This window comes from Salvia splendens, chromosome 17 (genome assembly GCF_004379255.2).
Source record: "Salvia splendens isolate huo1 chromosome 17, SspV2, whole genome shotgun sequence".
NCBI lineage: Eukaryota > Viridiplantae > Streptophyta > Magnoliopsida > Lamiales > Lamiaceae > Salvia > Salvia splendens.
Genome location: NC_056048.1, coordinates 1,185,875 through 1,201,569, shown reverse-complemented (window position 1 = coordinate 1,201,569; position 15,695 = coordinate 1,185,875). Strand labels below are relative to the sequence as shown.

Genomic DNA, 15,695 nt, shown 5'->3' with positions numbered 1-15,695 from the left:
TGAAATTTTGAAAAAGTTAAACCGCAAGTTGGATTTAGACAGAGTTTTATAAATATCTTAATAGTAATTTGTTTTATCATGAACACTTTTGAGAACGTCAAATATTCTTTCATAGTTTGTTAATTCTCGGTATTTTTTGTAAAATCATCCTTCCATAGTAAATTGTTAAAGTTTTCATTCATCATGTATAGGTTCTTAATGGGATTTTAAAAATCTCCATAAAATAGTTTTATGATTTATAATATATACCGTATGCTTTTTATTGTCAAATATTTTTATGGCTAAAGTCCAAATTTGACTTCTGTACAACTATCCAAAATATCTATTTGGTCTTAGACAATATGTTTTGATCTTTTCGTCAAAAATTAACAATCCCAAATTACATCGTGTAATTAAAGAGTCTGTGTTGTGTGCGAGTCATGTCTGTGTTTAGAGTTAGATATTGTTGAATTAGATGATTATTAGATAACCAAAAGTACGATTTAGCAATCCTAAATACAACTAACCCACAAAATAAAACTTTATATTTGAGGACAGTACAATGTTATGATTATGAATATGCATGTACTTTAAATTAATTTGTTATAAAACAATACAATTAATTAGTTGCACTGGCCCTTCTTATTCATGTGCATCTTTGTGATTAATTAAATTAAATGAAGTTTTTGTATTTAATTATAGCTTATTTCATAAGTATCATGTAGCCTATACAGTTATCCTTTTCTCTTTAAAGGAATCATGAATAACATATAGATTACTACCAGAATAATTGATTTTGATTTTGATGCTCCTAATTTCTTACTTACAAATATGAAATATGTGTACATCGAGTGTTTTCAAATAAACAAATTAAACTATAATTTATATTTTCACTCTGTCACTATGTATTAATTATTGTACTCCATCAACTCACTTTTTAGCAAGCATATAATTCAAACATCAGATTAATTACATGTACTAGGCATAACATATATATCACAATCCTATATATATATATATACAAACGCGTGATTATTATAAGTAGGATATTGAAATAAAATGTTGGAATAAGCACTCGTAATCATGAGGAAATTGTAGCAAGACTTGTGAAAACCGACAACACTCAAGAACCTTAAATACGCGACGTTTTGATGGAGAAGTGAAAATGATGAAACAACTTAGACCTAAATGACAAAATTCATGCTAGAAAAATCGAAGGCACGGAGCAAAACCCAAGACCCACGGAGACGACTCGACTTGGTCAGAGTCATTAGAAATGGATCATTCGCCTCCTTTAAAGGAGGCCTTATAAGAGGGGAGAGTTATTCACGCTTATATAGATGAGATGAGATCATTACTAAGTCCATGCGAGACAAAATTTAGAGTTTTAACAAATACTTATATGTAAACCAATGTAAACCAATGAGATTGTGTGAATTGAAAATGATATATATCTAATAAGTGTGATTATTTATTAAATTAATATGGAATTAAAATAGAGTGAGTAAGAGAGAGAGTTTTTAGGTAAGAGTAAGAAAACGGGGAGAAAATTGATACTACCAATTTTATTTGCAATAATAGAACGGAAAAAGAAATTAAAGAAAAATATTTATATTATTTAAATTGGTACGTGCATATACGACATATTATAATTTGTACATATACAGGCCAGTGGAAAATTTTGAATTGGATAATTGTGAATATTTCAAATTTTGTGATTTAATATTATTGTTATTTGAAAAATATATGGTACTGACCCGAATTTAACTATATTGTTAATTTATTTGATAATTTGTTGTAAATTTAACAAAAGATAAATAATGATTTTGTGATAATCAAAACTTACGTATTTACTCATTTTTCAGCAAGCATGTAATGCAAACTTCATATACTAGTTACATGTAATAGGTATAAAATAATTTTACTAACAATCAAGATTATAATTCCACTAACAAAAGGTAAGATTTTGAAAGCACCATGTTTTTTAATTAATTCTCTCTTAAAAAGCACCATTTCTTGCTTACTCTTGACGTTAGGGTTAGCTTTGAAAGAGAGTGAGATATTTTTGTATAAACGCGTGAATAGTACTATTGACAGAAACCCTTTGATATTTATTATACCATCACCATTTACTCATTTTAAAATAAATTGAAAGGGCGTGTTTGATTTTTTTCTTTTGATAAATACAAATGCTCAAACTTCAAAGGAATGAGAGTACTCTGCTTCTTCATGTTCTTGTTTAGATCTTAGTCACTTTTGGGCTAAGATCGTGTTTTTGGAACATTACATTTTGATTTTATTTACGGGTTGGGGGTTTGCATAAACCCCCGTCCACAAGGGCGGTTCTGATTTAAAAAAAAAAAAAAAAACTGGCCAAAAAGCAAAAACCAAGAAACCCAAGAAAAGGTCTCGACAAAATAGCCAAAAAAACCGAATTATCAAGACAACACCAACACAAAAACAAACCGCTCACTTAAAGATAAAGCTGTCAAACCTGACGACCATTCATTCCTCAGTTCGTCCAAAAGAACCAAACAAGCCCTCAGAACGTCACAATTAACGCCGAGCTTTGGGTTCTGTCTTTTTTCTGACCACCTCCTTAAATCGTTTAACTTTTCGAAAGAGAAAGGAAAACCATGCCACCAACCTCAAATCCACAAGCCCATTGATTTATATTGTAAAGTTTTTTTCACACTAGATCACACTCGTGCTATTGACCCATTTTATTTACTTCAAGGTTATGAAATATTCCCTCCATCCATGAATAATAGACTCAATATGATTTTATATGAATTTTAAGAAATATAATGGAAAATGTATGGAAAAAGATAGTAGAATGTGAGTCCATATTTTATACTCTCTCCGTCTCATAAAAATATGTGCACTTTCCATTTTCGTTCCTCCCATAAAATATGGTCATTCTATTTATGGAAAGTTATCCCCAACTCGTTACTCATATACATCAATTTATTTACAACTTATACGACTATGGCTACCATTACAACTCATTAAACAATAATAATAATATGGGTCTCACCAGTGGCGAGCCACGTGTTGTCGTTATAATATTATTAGATATAGCTAGCAATAACTCACAGACTTGGCCTAGCAGATTTTCCTCTCCTTACACAGCAAAGAACCAAGTTTGAATCCCCTCAAACGCCGCTCGCCATTCTAAAACCCATCTAATGCAGATATCTTTATTTTTGTGTTTTATTAAATCTTATGCATTTTTTTAAATATTAATGCATTTGAAAGTTGAAACCTACACAATTCACATATATATTTATTCTTTCTGTTTTTCAAATCCTTCAAAGAAATTTTTTTCATATGTTCATCATTTAAAGTTTTTTTAAAATATTCTAATGTATTTTAATTTCATGTATATCACTTGGTCATAATATATATCTTTCCAATTCTCTTCTGTACATTTTTTTAATAACAATAAAATCATAAATTTTGAAGGAGAAACAAATTGAAAATTAATGTTTTGATTGAGAAACAAATTGAAAAATAATGTGTAGTCCATTACCAAATGGACTAATGGAGGGACAGACGAAATGACAAATGAGACAATTATTGGTGGATGGAGGGAGTACAATTTTTTTTAAAATATGAAATAATATGATTATATGGGGTTTTAAATTAAAATGTACTTTAATACTAATAAATATGTACAACAATAGTAGTGAGTTTTAGTAAAACAAAAATTGTGATATACTACAAAATTATGAGCTTATTATCATTTGTGTCACAAATTTGAGATAAGAATAATTTTACTATATAACAATAATATAGATAAATGTACATAAATATAGAATAAAAATATATAAATGAGGTGAGTTTGAAAAAAAAAATTAATTTACATATCCATATTTTAAATAAAAATCACCAGACTTTAAATCTTCGTCCTGGCAAACGACGACGACGACTCTCCGGCCGTTTGAGATTTCCTTGGCTGTTCAAGATAGAATATGCAAAATAATTCTCGAGAGATATATTCTCTATCTCTCCCCAAATGTCCAAATCAATTGGACCTTAGTTGTCTCACAATTAGAAATTTTCTGAAACCAATGGTCTATTAAAATTAACAATACATCCATATTTTCTGCCAAAGTTTCCACCAAAGCTTGATTCATGCAGTAGTATATTTTTTTTCTTCTTTACTCTCACACAGTTCAAGATTTTCTCTCTTTGACCGTTCAAGACTTCTTCATTGAAATGCAAGCTATCACTCACACTCTCTCTAATACTCCATTCCTCTCATAAAAATATGGAAAATTGATATGGCATGAGAATTAAGACAAAATTGGTAAAATAAGAGAGAGGAGAAGAAGGGTACCCCTCCGGAAATTGATATATCACGGGAATTAGGACAAAATTGGTAAAGTAAGAGAGAGAAGGGAAATGTAGTTAAAGTAACATTAGTGGATAGTAGAACTCACACTATTAGTACTGTTTAATTGTGGTATAAGTTGTAAATAAGTTGGTGTATAGGGGTAATAAATTGGGATACTTTTCAAAAATGGAATACACATGTATTCGTGGGACGGACGAAAATAGAAAGTGCACATATTTTTATGGAACGGGTGAGTAGTATACTAGTACCCCCTCCATTCACTAAATATAGTAAATTTTGCTTGTTTTTTTATTTTTGGTAAGTAAACCCACTTTTTTAAAAACTCATTAATTTTTATAAAATTAATATATAAAAATGAGATTCACGCTCCACGTACTCTTTTCTATTTTGTTTCTAAAGCATAGGTGTTATACCTTATGAGTTATGAGCCTTTAATTCGGCCCAGTGTAACTTGGCTGTAACTCTCTACTCAACAAGTGGATAGAGATCAGCAGCAGAATTTGAAGAACCACTCCTCGGCGCATCCATGGAAACACCCTCCCCATCCAATGTACCCATCTCCACTTCACCGGGTCTCGTCTTATCAACTGAGATGCGCGTCTCGGAAGCCAACTTAGGAACGCCATCTTTCCCCTCGAGCATGGTCACTACAGCTGACATACTCGGCCTTTCTGCAGCTACAACATTCGCGCAAATAAGCGCCACATTGATAGCTCTCGCCATCTCTTCCTTGTTGAAGGTCGACTCTAATCTGCGGTCGACTAGCTCCAACATGTCCCCTTTCGCTTTCAAGGATATAGCCTGAGTGAAGTTAAGAAATCCAAGTTTTTTTTTTCATTTATATTAATGTGATGGATATAATAAAATTTAAAAGAACTAAACTTGTATTCCTTTGCATGAAGTAGATATGTTACCCAATCAAGAAGATAATAGTTATCCTCCTTGGGTCTGATGCTTCTGTTGCTCCTCCCACTGACAATTTCCAAAACAACGACTCCGAAGCTGTACACGTCTGCTTTATCTGTCAGATAGCCGTGCATTGCATACTCGGGCGCCATGTATCCACTGACAGTTAAATACTATGTAAGTACATAACAAATAAGTTGTACTCTTGAATATTCTAAACAGAGACAACGAGTGTCGATTGACTACTTACAAAGTTCCAGCAATGCGCGTGCTAATGTGGGTGTCGTCTTCTTCATGCAGCTTCGCGAGCCCAAAATCAGATATTTTAGGGACTAGTTTCTTATCAAGAAGCACGTTAGTAGCCTTGATATCGCGATGGACGATTTTCAGCCTTGATTCTTCGTGGAGGTAAGCCAAACCCCTTGCTATCCCGATGCAGATTTTTTGTCTCATTGGCCAATCCAAATGCAGTTGGTGTTCTACTGGACCTGTTATGAAACATGAAGCAATTGTGAAAGCTGTCTCACAGCTAGTTTTAAGTATGATAAAAAAAAATCGAAGTAATTGTTGAAATAACGTTAACATACCAAATAATGCACGAGCAAGGTTATTGTTTTCCAAGTACTCATAGACGAGCATCAACTGGTTGCCTTCCATGCAGCATCCATACAACTTAACAAGATTAGGATGTTGTAAAGCGGAAATCATGCCTATTTCATTCACGAATTCGCGGTTCCCTTGCTTTGATTTGGAAGAAAGCTGCTTCACGGCAATGATTGTACCGTCTGATAGAACACCCTTTAGAAAATAGATAACAATGTGCAATGATCAGGAATATTCAAACAGAACAGTATGCAAAGATCATGAATGAAGAGTAAGGCTAGATAGTAGTATATGTTACCTTGAATACGGGACCAAAACCACCTTCCCCGATCTTATTAGCGTTAGCAAAGTTGTTTGTGGCAACTTTGAGTTGCCTTAGGCTAAATGATCCCGACCGAAGATCTGAACCTTCCAAATCTATTAAGAGAATCAAATAAATCAACGAAACATGAGACAATCAAGAATCAAATGGTTATGTGAAATATGTCAGTAGAGTAATTACCATCGTGCTTCGAATCTTTACGTGTAAGACAACCCTTCCACCACAGAACACCCAGAACTAAAATGACAGCAAAAAACACACCTATCACTATACCAGCTATAGCACCTCCAGAGATACTGCTTCCACCTCCTCCCGAAGCCTCCACCGCCGGACTTGGCGCAGCACTGAGCGCCTCACTCGGTGACGCAGCAATGTAGCTCCTAAAAATATGCTCCCCCAGTTTCCTGCCGGTATTAGGTGCTTCTGCAAGTGCAATCACTTGCTTTTCTTCGATCACTACATGCGTTGCTGAAAACAAAATTAGGACATCCGCTATTATCGAGCAGACAACAACAAACCTAGCCAGTATATACTTTTGAAAATGTAATAGTGTTATACTTGAAAAACAACTGATGAGCACTTCAGAGTTCCGACACTCTGCCGGTAAACTTCCATATGTAAGGTTGTTGTATGTCAAGTCACTGCATCCAAATTGAGAATTTTCAGACAAATTTTATTTCATGGATCTTAAGCACACACAAAATTTCATACTATGATGAGTCTTACATGCCTTTCCTGCCTTTCAGCATCCAATCCGGCAACGGCCCACTTAGGGAATTCCCGGTTAAATAGCTGCAACATTAGTATATTGAATGAGCAAATGCACCAGTAATGGTTGTAGATCGAAACTCTTACATGTGCTCCGTTTTTGATAGATTAATAAAGCTCTCCGGAAATGATCCGTTCAATTTGTTGAAACTTAGATCTCTGCACAATGCAAAAACAACACATCAGTTAAAAAATGCGCGAATAATTCAAAGAGTGCGTATAGTTTTAAGATTAGGCCAACAGAAAAAGTTGTGCTTACAAGAGTTTAAGCATCGTCATATCTCCAATATACTCTGGCAATGTCCCGACAATGTTGCAACGTCTCAATATCCTAAATAGCAACATCAACCGAGTCATAAAGAAGCAATGGAATGCAATACGACATAGCAATGATAAACATCGCACTCACAATGTCTTGAGCTTTTTCAACGGACTAAGAGATGGTAAACTTGAATCGTTCCCATTCAAATCGCTGATTCTCCTGCACATTTGGAATCACACGAATACATGTAAATTATATGAGTTCTTCTCAGTGTCATAATACATTTTTTATAAATTAAGTAAATATAATCTTTACTTACAGGTCAGTCATTTTGGTTAAGGAAGCAATACCAGAAGGGATCGGCCCAGCTAGACCGCTAGCCCGAATCACTCTATAATCAAAAGACGCGGTATATCAAGAGCTTATCAGTAAAGAGATGGTTGTGGGGAATACCAGAAACATCAATGTAAAATGTTGATCAACCCTTACAATTTTTCCAGATTTGTCCAGTTCTGGATAAAATTTGGTATGCTTCCGATGAAGTTGTTATCACTAACACGACTGCATCGACATGACATTTAGATACGTCAAGGACTCAAGAATCGGTATCAAGAGGTTTTAATAATATTACAAGAATAGAAATGAGAAGAAACTTACAAGTCTGTCAAAGTGGTCAGTTTTGCTAGACTTTCGGGTAATTCTCCGGTTAGACTGTTGGAGGTAAATCGTCTTCACGATGATATTATAGAAAACAAAGAGAAAAACAATGATAAATCAGTAAATCTACATCAAACCACATAAATAAGAAGGCCGGAGGGAGGGAGAAGAATTTGGAGAGGCCGTACAGTCTTTTTATTCGAGGAAGGCTCCCAAACTCGGGAGGTATAGCTCCGGACAACTGATTATACTCCAAAACACTACAAATTTTTGAAGAGGAAAGATCATCAGCAAACACTCTTATTGTCAAATAAATCACGAAGTGGAGGAAATGTTACAGCGTTTGAAGCGTAGTGATGTTGGCGAGCTCTTTTGGTATCGAACCAGTTATACGGTTTCCAAGCAAAGAACTGCATATATATCATTACATCACTAGTTAAACATAAATCCAACTCCTATTTGCAAATCTTGATTCAATTGATTATCCAAACATCCATGTGTGTGTCTGTGTGTGTGCACGCGCGCAAAGACAGAGAGAGCGTACATATTTACGAGTTTCATGGAGCCCCATTCCGAAGGAATGGTGCCGTTGAGGTAGTTCCGAGTGAGATCACTGTGGAAGAAATATGCTATTGAAACTCGGCAGTTAAATTAGTTACTCTATCTTATAAATATTGACTGATAATGAAGAGGTTAACTTTTATTTCGAATTAAAAATTAATATATGATTATAAAATTAGGGATATGCTTATTATTGAAATGCTGAACTGATTGAACACGGTCTCTTATGGTGAATTATAACAAATATTAATTGTGAATTAATGACGTCTTCATGTGAGATTAATAATCCTTAGTTTAATAATTATAAACTCTAATTGGATATATTACTTAAAAAATCAATTAATTATTACTTACATTTCTTGAAGGAATGGGAGTCTCACAAGTTCGCGTGGGACCGATCCATTAAGATTTTGGGCCTTCAGAATTCTGCAATTTATTTGGCAAAAAAATTACAATTAATCTAATAAATAACATTATTTATATGATCTATGAAAATCATAATTTTAGAAACAAATAACCTTTTACTATAAATTTATGACCTCTGAAATATCTTAGTTTATGACGATTCGTAATAGCAGGCTTTGATTGGGCCACCTTAGGATATTTTAATCAATTCAGTACTTGGGTATATTTATCTAATTAGGATATTTTAATCAATTGAAACAATAATTCCATACCTAGGTATATTTTTCTAATTAGGAAATTCTAGTCGATATTATGGTGTTGATACATCTAAAATTATTGAATGAAAAGAATAAAGTAGATTTATTGACCTAAGTATGAAAGAGAAGTAAATTATATGTTAGGCCAAATGGGCCATTTGACAGCACAAGAAACTTTATTCTTTTCCATATGTAAATATTGACTTCAAAAATTACTCATATAAAGTAAAACTGCTGACAAAACAAATGAAAAATTCACAACCTAATGACTGCAACGTGATTTTGAAAATGTCAACTTAATCAAAATTCTCAGTCCATTAATTGCAAAATTCCGACAACGATAAATTAAGAATATGCAGCTGAAAATATAACAGTAAGAGCATCTCCAATAAGGAAAGGTAAATAAAAGAGGTATGTCATCTATATACCTCCTCAAAAAGTGAAATATACCCTTCCAAAAAGAAACATACTTCAAAGAAAAAAGGTATATAGAAAGGTGAATGGTTTTTTAAATATAAAATAATAGTACAAAATGCATTAAAAAAACATTAAGTGTGATACCTTCTCAAATACCTTCTCTCTTGAAGAATGATTTTTTATGAAAAAAAAGACAAATATGGTAGTTGTAAAATTTGTGGAGAGGTAAAGATACCTCTTCAAAATGGGAAAATGTATAATACCTTCTCAAATACTTATCTCCTTGGAGAATGACTTTTCATGAAAAAAAAGGTAAATATGGTAGTTATATAATTTTACCTCTGCATTTACCTTTTCCCTTACAGATGCTCTAAAAAAATGAAGGAGTTATTATTGCCTTTGAGCCTGACATAGTATTAAGAATTTCTATAGTAATAATTCATTTATTTTTTGTAATGAAAACAACATTAGAAAAAACAACTATAAGCATTTCACATTTGGCCTACAGATTATGAGTATTCATCCATATAGTATTAAATAAATAAAATTACAGTCATTTAAATCGTATTGTTGATAAAGTCTCATGACAATATTGTTTTATAAAAAAATATCTTTTCCTTTCCTATTTTAATTAAACAACATTGTCTTTAACCATCATCGGTGATATCGTTTTGTACTATAGATGAGAAAAAATGAAACTTTGTAATTTATAATGTTTGGCATTAAACCGTAGAACTATTCTCTTATGCCACAAAAATTAGTCTCATTTGTGAATGACAAAAATTTTAATGTACGATTGGTAAAGTAAGAAAGAGAGAGTGAAAAAAGTGGATAATGTAGGAGAGAAAGGAGAAAAGGTAAGTAGAGTATTAGAGAGAAACTTTCCATTTTTAGAAATGTGACTACATTTTGTGAATATCTCAAAATAGAAAAATGAATATTTTTTGTGGACGAAGGGAGTAGTACTAAATATCGTAAACTCACATGCTGGTGACGTGGCAAGTAGTGCTATTGTCAAATGTACAGTCGCAAGTCACTGCATTTTCGCGGCCTTTAACCGGGTTCCGGGTCGCCCAACCCGACGACCCGCTGCATGGATCGACGCCGAAATCCCAATCCCCTTTCCCCAGCCTCCTCGCTATCACCCTCAGCGATTCCACTGCCAAAATCCACAAACACAAGCAACACACTTTTCACCATAATCATTCACTAAAATAGTCAATAATTCAGATTCATATATATACACAAACACAAAGCCTATATCCATCAACCTTCATCAGGAGGCAAAATCGTTGCTGCAGAAACCAAGCTAACAAACCAAATCAACGCAATAAACCTCCAAAAAAACAACATTATGCCTCCAGAAATGTGGAAGAAGAAACTATAATATACTAATGAAGAAATTGGAGTCAATTTTTGAAATATGATCATATCATGTTTGCCTATTTCTCAGTAGTCAAAACTGAAACTTATATTTCATAGACAGAATATATAGAGAGAGATACATCATGCATGGGTGCATGTGAAGAAGACAAGCAAGCAAATGAGGAGAGAAGCTGGCCAGTTGATATATTTAATTAATATAAATACATATACACGCGTTTACTATATGGAAAATAAATAAATAAATAATATGGATAATGATTGAAAATTACTAATAGTATTTAATAGTGAGCAGTAAATTTGTCAAACGAGTTGGTAATAGTACTTGGTAGCGACTAGGGGTATTCGGTTGGCAAGATTAAATCTCATGATTAAATATGTATCATGTTTGGTTCATAAGATTGAACCTTTCAACTTAATCCTAAATGGATAGTCTCATGATAATTAGTCCTAGTCTCCCCCCTCCAACTAAAATAATCCCACAACTTAATCCTAGATGGATAGTCTCATAATATTAGTCATGGCAACCGAACGCCACCGTAGTTGTGTACATATGTGATCTCATATGTATATATATATATACAAGCTTAATACGAGTAATAAATTTAATTGTGATTTCATGGATTTGGACTATGACCTAATCAAACTCATTTCTTGTCATTATAGTTTAACATCTTTTTTATCTTCATCCAAACCCAAACAAAAATCAATCAAATGGATTTATAATACCACATATTTTCTTCAACTTAAACTTCAAATAATAAAAAAATTATAAAAATATAGTACTTATAAAAGAAGTCAAGAAATTCAACGCATGGCCGGCGAAATAAATCAAATTTTATGTGTTTATTGTAAGTTTTTTACTGTTTGTTTTTTATGAATTTATTGATTCCGTGTTCTTGTAAATTGATTTATAAATTATATGAGATTTAATTTATCAAAATAAAAGGAACAGCGATAGTTTGGCATCCAAAAAGTTAAAACTCAATTCTTTTACTAGCTAGAGGTAATAATATATGACAGTAGTGTTGGAAAGATCACTTTAGGTGTCCTAAGTATATTGGGAAAAGAAAGTGTGGAGTAGGGCTGGCAATTTTCGACACGACACGATAATCCGACACGAATCCGCACGAAATTATTGGGTTGGAGTCAAGTCTTATTGGATCCGTGTCCTTATCGGGTTGACCCATTAAGAACCCGATAATTTCGGGTTGGGTTCGGGTCGGATGCGGGTCGGATACGGGTAACCCATTAAGAAATATTATTATTATTTTTATTATTATTTAAAAATATATATATTACTTTAATGTTTTAATTTCTTATAAATTAGGTTTAAATAGTATAAAACGAATTTTAATTGTGTAAATTAGGTTAAAAATTAAGGTTTAATCGTGTAATATTAGGTTTTAATCGTGTAATATCATGTTCGGGTTGTTATCGTGTCGTGTCAACCCATATTATATCGTGTCGATAACGGGTTCGTGTCGGGTGCGGGTCGTGTTCGGATTTGAAGGTAGCAGGTCGGGTTCGTGTTCAGATTTACAGTTTCCTTAACAGGTCGGGTTCAGGTTAGGCCTTATTGGGTTGGGTCATTATCAGGTTGACCCGATAACGACCCAATCCGCACGACTTGCCAGCCCTAGTGTGGAGTCTCAAGAATATTCGAAAGAGTCACTTTAGAGTTTCAAGGAATATAACATTAATAGTGTTATAGTTCCAATTGTTTAGTTCCTAGGTACATTACTTCTCTAGTCCTATAAATAGGGATGTACTATGTATCAACAAAACAATTCAAATCAATCAAAATGTAGTCTTCAAGAGTTCTTCAATTTTATTTTCCGCATTTTACTTTTTAACATGGTATCAGAGCAGCTAACGATCCTTCGTTAGTTTGTTCAAAACCAAAAAAAAATATTGGTTGAATGTGTTCATCCTATACCCCAAAATCTTAAAAAAAAAATTTAACCAAAATTCAAGCCTTCTCTGCCGAAGAAAATAATTTTCAGCCACAACAAAAAAAAATATTTATCCCAACCAACACCATCAGCAACGTTCTACCCTACTCCAAATCAATTCCAAGTTCCTATGATGTTTTGAGAGAAACGGGACTGCCAAGAATGTCGGGCAGTGGCTGCCCGAACTGATCCGGACAGCAGCTCCAGCAGACAGCAGCAACGGGGCGACCTCGGCGAGCTCCAGCAGCGGCTGGACGCCCTCGCGACTCCAGCGCTGGAAACTCCGGTTGACGGTGACTCCAGCAGCCGCTGCTCAGCCCCAGCCGATGGCGAACGGTATCAGGGATAGACGACGGCGCAGACCGCAAGCAACGGAGACCCCGACAACAGCAACGTGATGATGGCCTCTCTTGTCAAAGCTGCTGAGGAGCCAACGGAGCACTAGTGCCGATAAGGAGATGGCAACGAGCCCGAGATCTGGAGAAAAATCTGTATTCAAGGAACGTCCGGCCGAGGGGGAGAGGAAGTATCCGACCGAACGATTCCTCTCAAAACTATGTTGGCCAAGAAGGCCAAAGATCTGATGAGAGGGAGCGAAACCTACAGATGACGAACCCACACGCCAATGCCTGGAGGCTGGAATGAATCTCGAAGATGCAAAGAGAGCCGATAGAGCAGTGATGCATTCTGAGCAGGATCGGAGAAGGCGAGTGTATAACGAAGGATAGGTGTAAGGGCACCTGGTTGAATGCTGAGAAGAGAGCAGCGAAAGCAGCCCGTAGAATATGGGCCGCTGAGAAGGGTGAGGCGGTGATCGAGCATATGCAGTCGAGAAAGCTACGGAGCTAAGAGCCGGCGATAGGGCAGATGCGGCAAAGCAAGTTGTTACCGAGAAGATGCCGCTGACTGTGAGGAACTGCGAAGTTTGGCTGCGACTCGTCGAAGATGGCCAGGCCTGATGAGAGAGGAGAAGCTAATTAATAGCATCCAACCGCGGTGGAGATGGCAGCGCGAGAAGCATAGGTTGGCGGCTGGGGAGGAGATGCACTAAATAGCCAACCAATGCTTCCATGGATGGAGGAAAAGGCTCCAAGGGAGCAGCCCTGTTGGAGAAGGCCGAGCAGAAAAATGGCAGCATGCTAGTCATCTATCCTCGAATCAAGGAGAGAATCGCAGAGAAGGAGGCGGAGCAGCCAGCCAGCATCTGCGCGGCGAGGGGGGAGAGAGATGGCGTCGCCACACAGCTACTGTGAATGCCATGGTAGGAATAAAACCTTCGAAGTAGCCATCGTCAAATCCCATCAAGAATTCTGGTGGCAGAATAAGACGATGGTTAGTGGGAATGAAAGCCGGAGAAGATCGATACGATGACCGCAGGAATGGAGGTGAATACTCTCGTAGCAGCAAGTTGCTATAACCGAGAAGAGTCTTTGGAGAAAGGAAATTATTGATTACATCGGGAAGTAGGGCCAGAATAGCTGCCGGAAATGGAGCTGCTGGCGGCAAAGTCAGGTAGGCCCGTGAGGGAAAGCAGAGAGCACTCCAGCCTATTTCAAGATGAAAAGGATTGGCAATCACCGACGCACATGCCTATCGAAGGAGGCCCGAGCCCGAACTGAACGAATAACAGAGAGGAGGCCGAAATACCTCCACCCAGAAAGAAAGAAGGAAGATAAGTCAAACTGCTGACAATGTCAAGACAAGGGAGATGGCTCGGATGATTCCGCGTTCGGAAATCAGATGGCATGGCCATCATCAATCGGAGAAGTTCAGAGAGAATGGTGTAGCGGTAGGTTGCTGTTGGTCTTCTCAATTGAGCATTTCCAGGAAAAGAAAATAATTGGGCCTACTATTTGGGCTCAAGAAGGGAAACAATGAAAAGTATTTGGGCTCATATGAATTTGAGCTGGAATGGGACTTTGGTCCTCCAAAATTAAAGTAGCTTCTCGATATGAGCAAAAACTATCAGAATTAGCTCCTCGACACGAGTAAAAACTGCCAGTCAGAAAAAAAATGATTTGCCTCCTAGATACGAGCAAAAACTATCTAAATGGCTCCTGGATACGAGCTAATACTATCTAAGATGGCTCCTAGATACGAGCAAAAACTATCTAAGATAGCTCCTTGACACGAGTTAAAAATGTCAATCAAAAATTGAAGAGCTCTATGACACGAGTTTAAACTGTCAACAAAAAATTGAAGAAGCTCCTTGAAATGAGTTTAAACTTTTAATGATGAAGAGCTCTTTGATATGAGTATAAACTATCAATGAAGAATTGAAGAAGCTCTATGATATGAGCACAAACTATCAATGATGAATTGAAGGAACTCTATGATACGAGTATAAACTGTCAATGAAAATTGAAGAACTCCTGAATACGAGTATAAACTATTTATCAAAGTGAAGATCGTGCAAGTTAAGTTTCGAAAAAACTCGATACTTAACTTGAGGGGGAGTGTTGGAAAGATCACTTTAGGTGTCCCAAGTATATTGGGAAAAGAAAGTGTGGAGTCTCAAGAATATTGGAAAGAGTCACTTTAGAGTTTCAAGGAATATAACATTAATAGTGTTATAGTTCAAATTGTTTAGTTCCTAGGTACATTACTTCTCTAGTCCTATAAATAGGGATGTACTATGTATTAACAAAACAATTCAAATCAATCAAAATTTAGTCTTCAAGAGTTCTTCAATTTTATTTTCCGCATTTTACTTTTCAACAAGTAGTACTAGTGAGTAGCGATACAATCCAATTGTAAATACTAGTACTACAATGTTTGTCACAGTATAATTCAACATTTACTCATCTTCATCCAAACCAAACGACAAAATACCAATTAAAATGGAATTAATAATACAACA

At 35.4% G+C, this 15,695-nt stretch overlaps 1 protein-coding gene across 2 annotated transcripts; it reads right to left on the bottom strand.

Annotated features, from left to right (window-relative positions):
- Nucleotides 1-3,823: 3,823 nt before the first annotated feature.
- On the bottom strand, nucleotides 3,824-10,963 carry LOC121775188 (probable leucine-rich repeat receptor-like serine/threonine-protein kinase At3g14840). 2 transcript variants are annotated; one of them, XM_042172219.1, is made up of 20 exons: nucleotides 10,769-10,963; nucleotides 10,482-10,686; nucleotides 8,773-8,844; nucleotides 8,402-8,470; nucleotides 8,196-8,267; nucleotides 8,046-8,117; nucleotides 7,858-7,929; nucleotides 7,690-7,761; nucleotides 7,520-7,591; nucleotides 7,348-7,419; nucleotides 7,198-7,269; nucleotides 7,026-7,097; nucleotides 6,897-6,962; nucleotides 6,729-6,811; nucleotides 6,351-6,638; nucleotides 6,147-6,265; nucleotides 5,833-6,043; nucleotides 5,496-5,733; nucleotides 5,254-5,404; nucleotides 3,824-5,140 (listed from the first exon to the last, which is right to left on the bottom strand). In XM_042172219.1, exons 1-20 carry the CDS (start codon nucleotides 10,926-10,928, stop codon nucleotides 4,805-4,807), a joined length of 2,574 nt encoding a protein of 857 aa, XP_042028153.1. In that variant the 5' UTR covers nucleotides 10,929-10,963; the 3' UTR covers nucleotides 3,824-4,804. The 2 variants fall into 2 exon arrangements, with proteins under 2 accessions (XP_042028153.1, XP_042028154.1); XM_042172220.1 differs by lacking the exon at nucleotides 8,402-8,470 and having other exon boundaries at nucleotides 10,769-10,962.
- Between the last annotated feature and the right edge of the window lie 4,732 nt (nucleotides 10,964-15,695).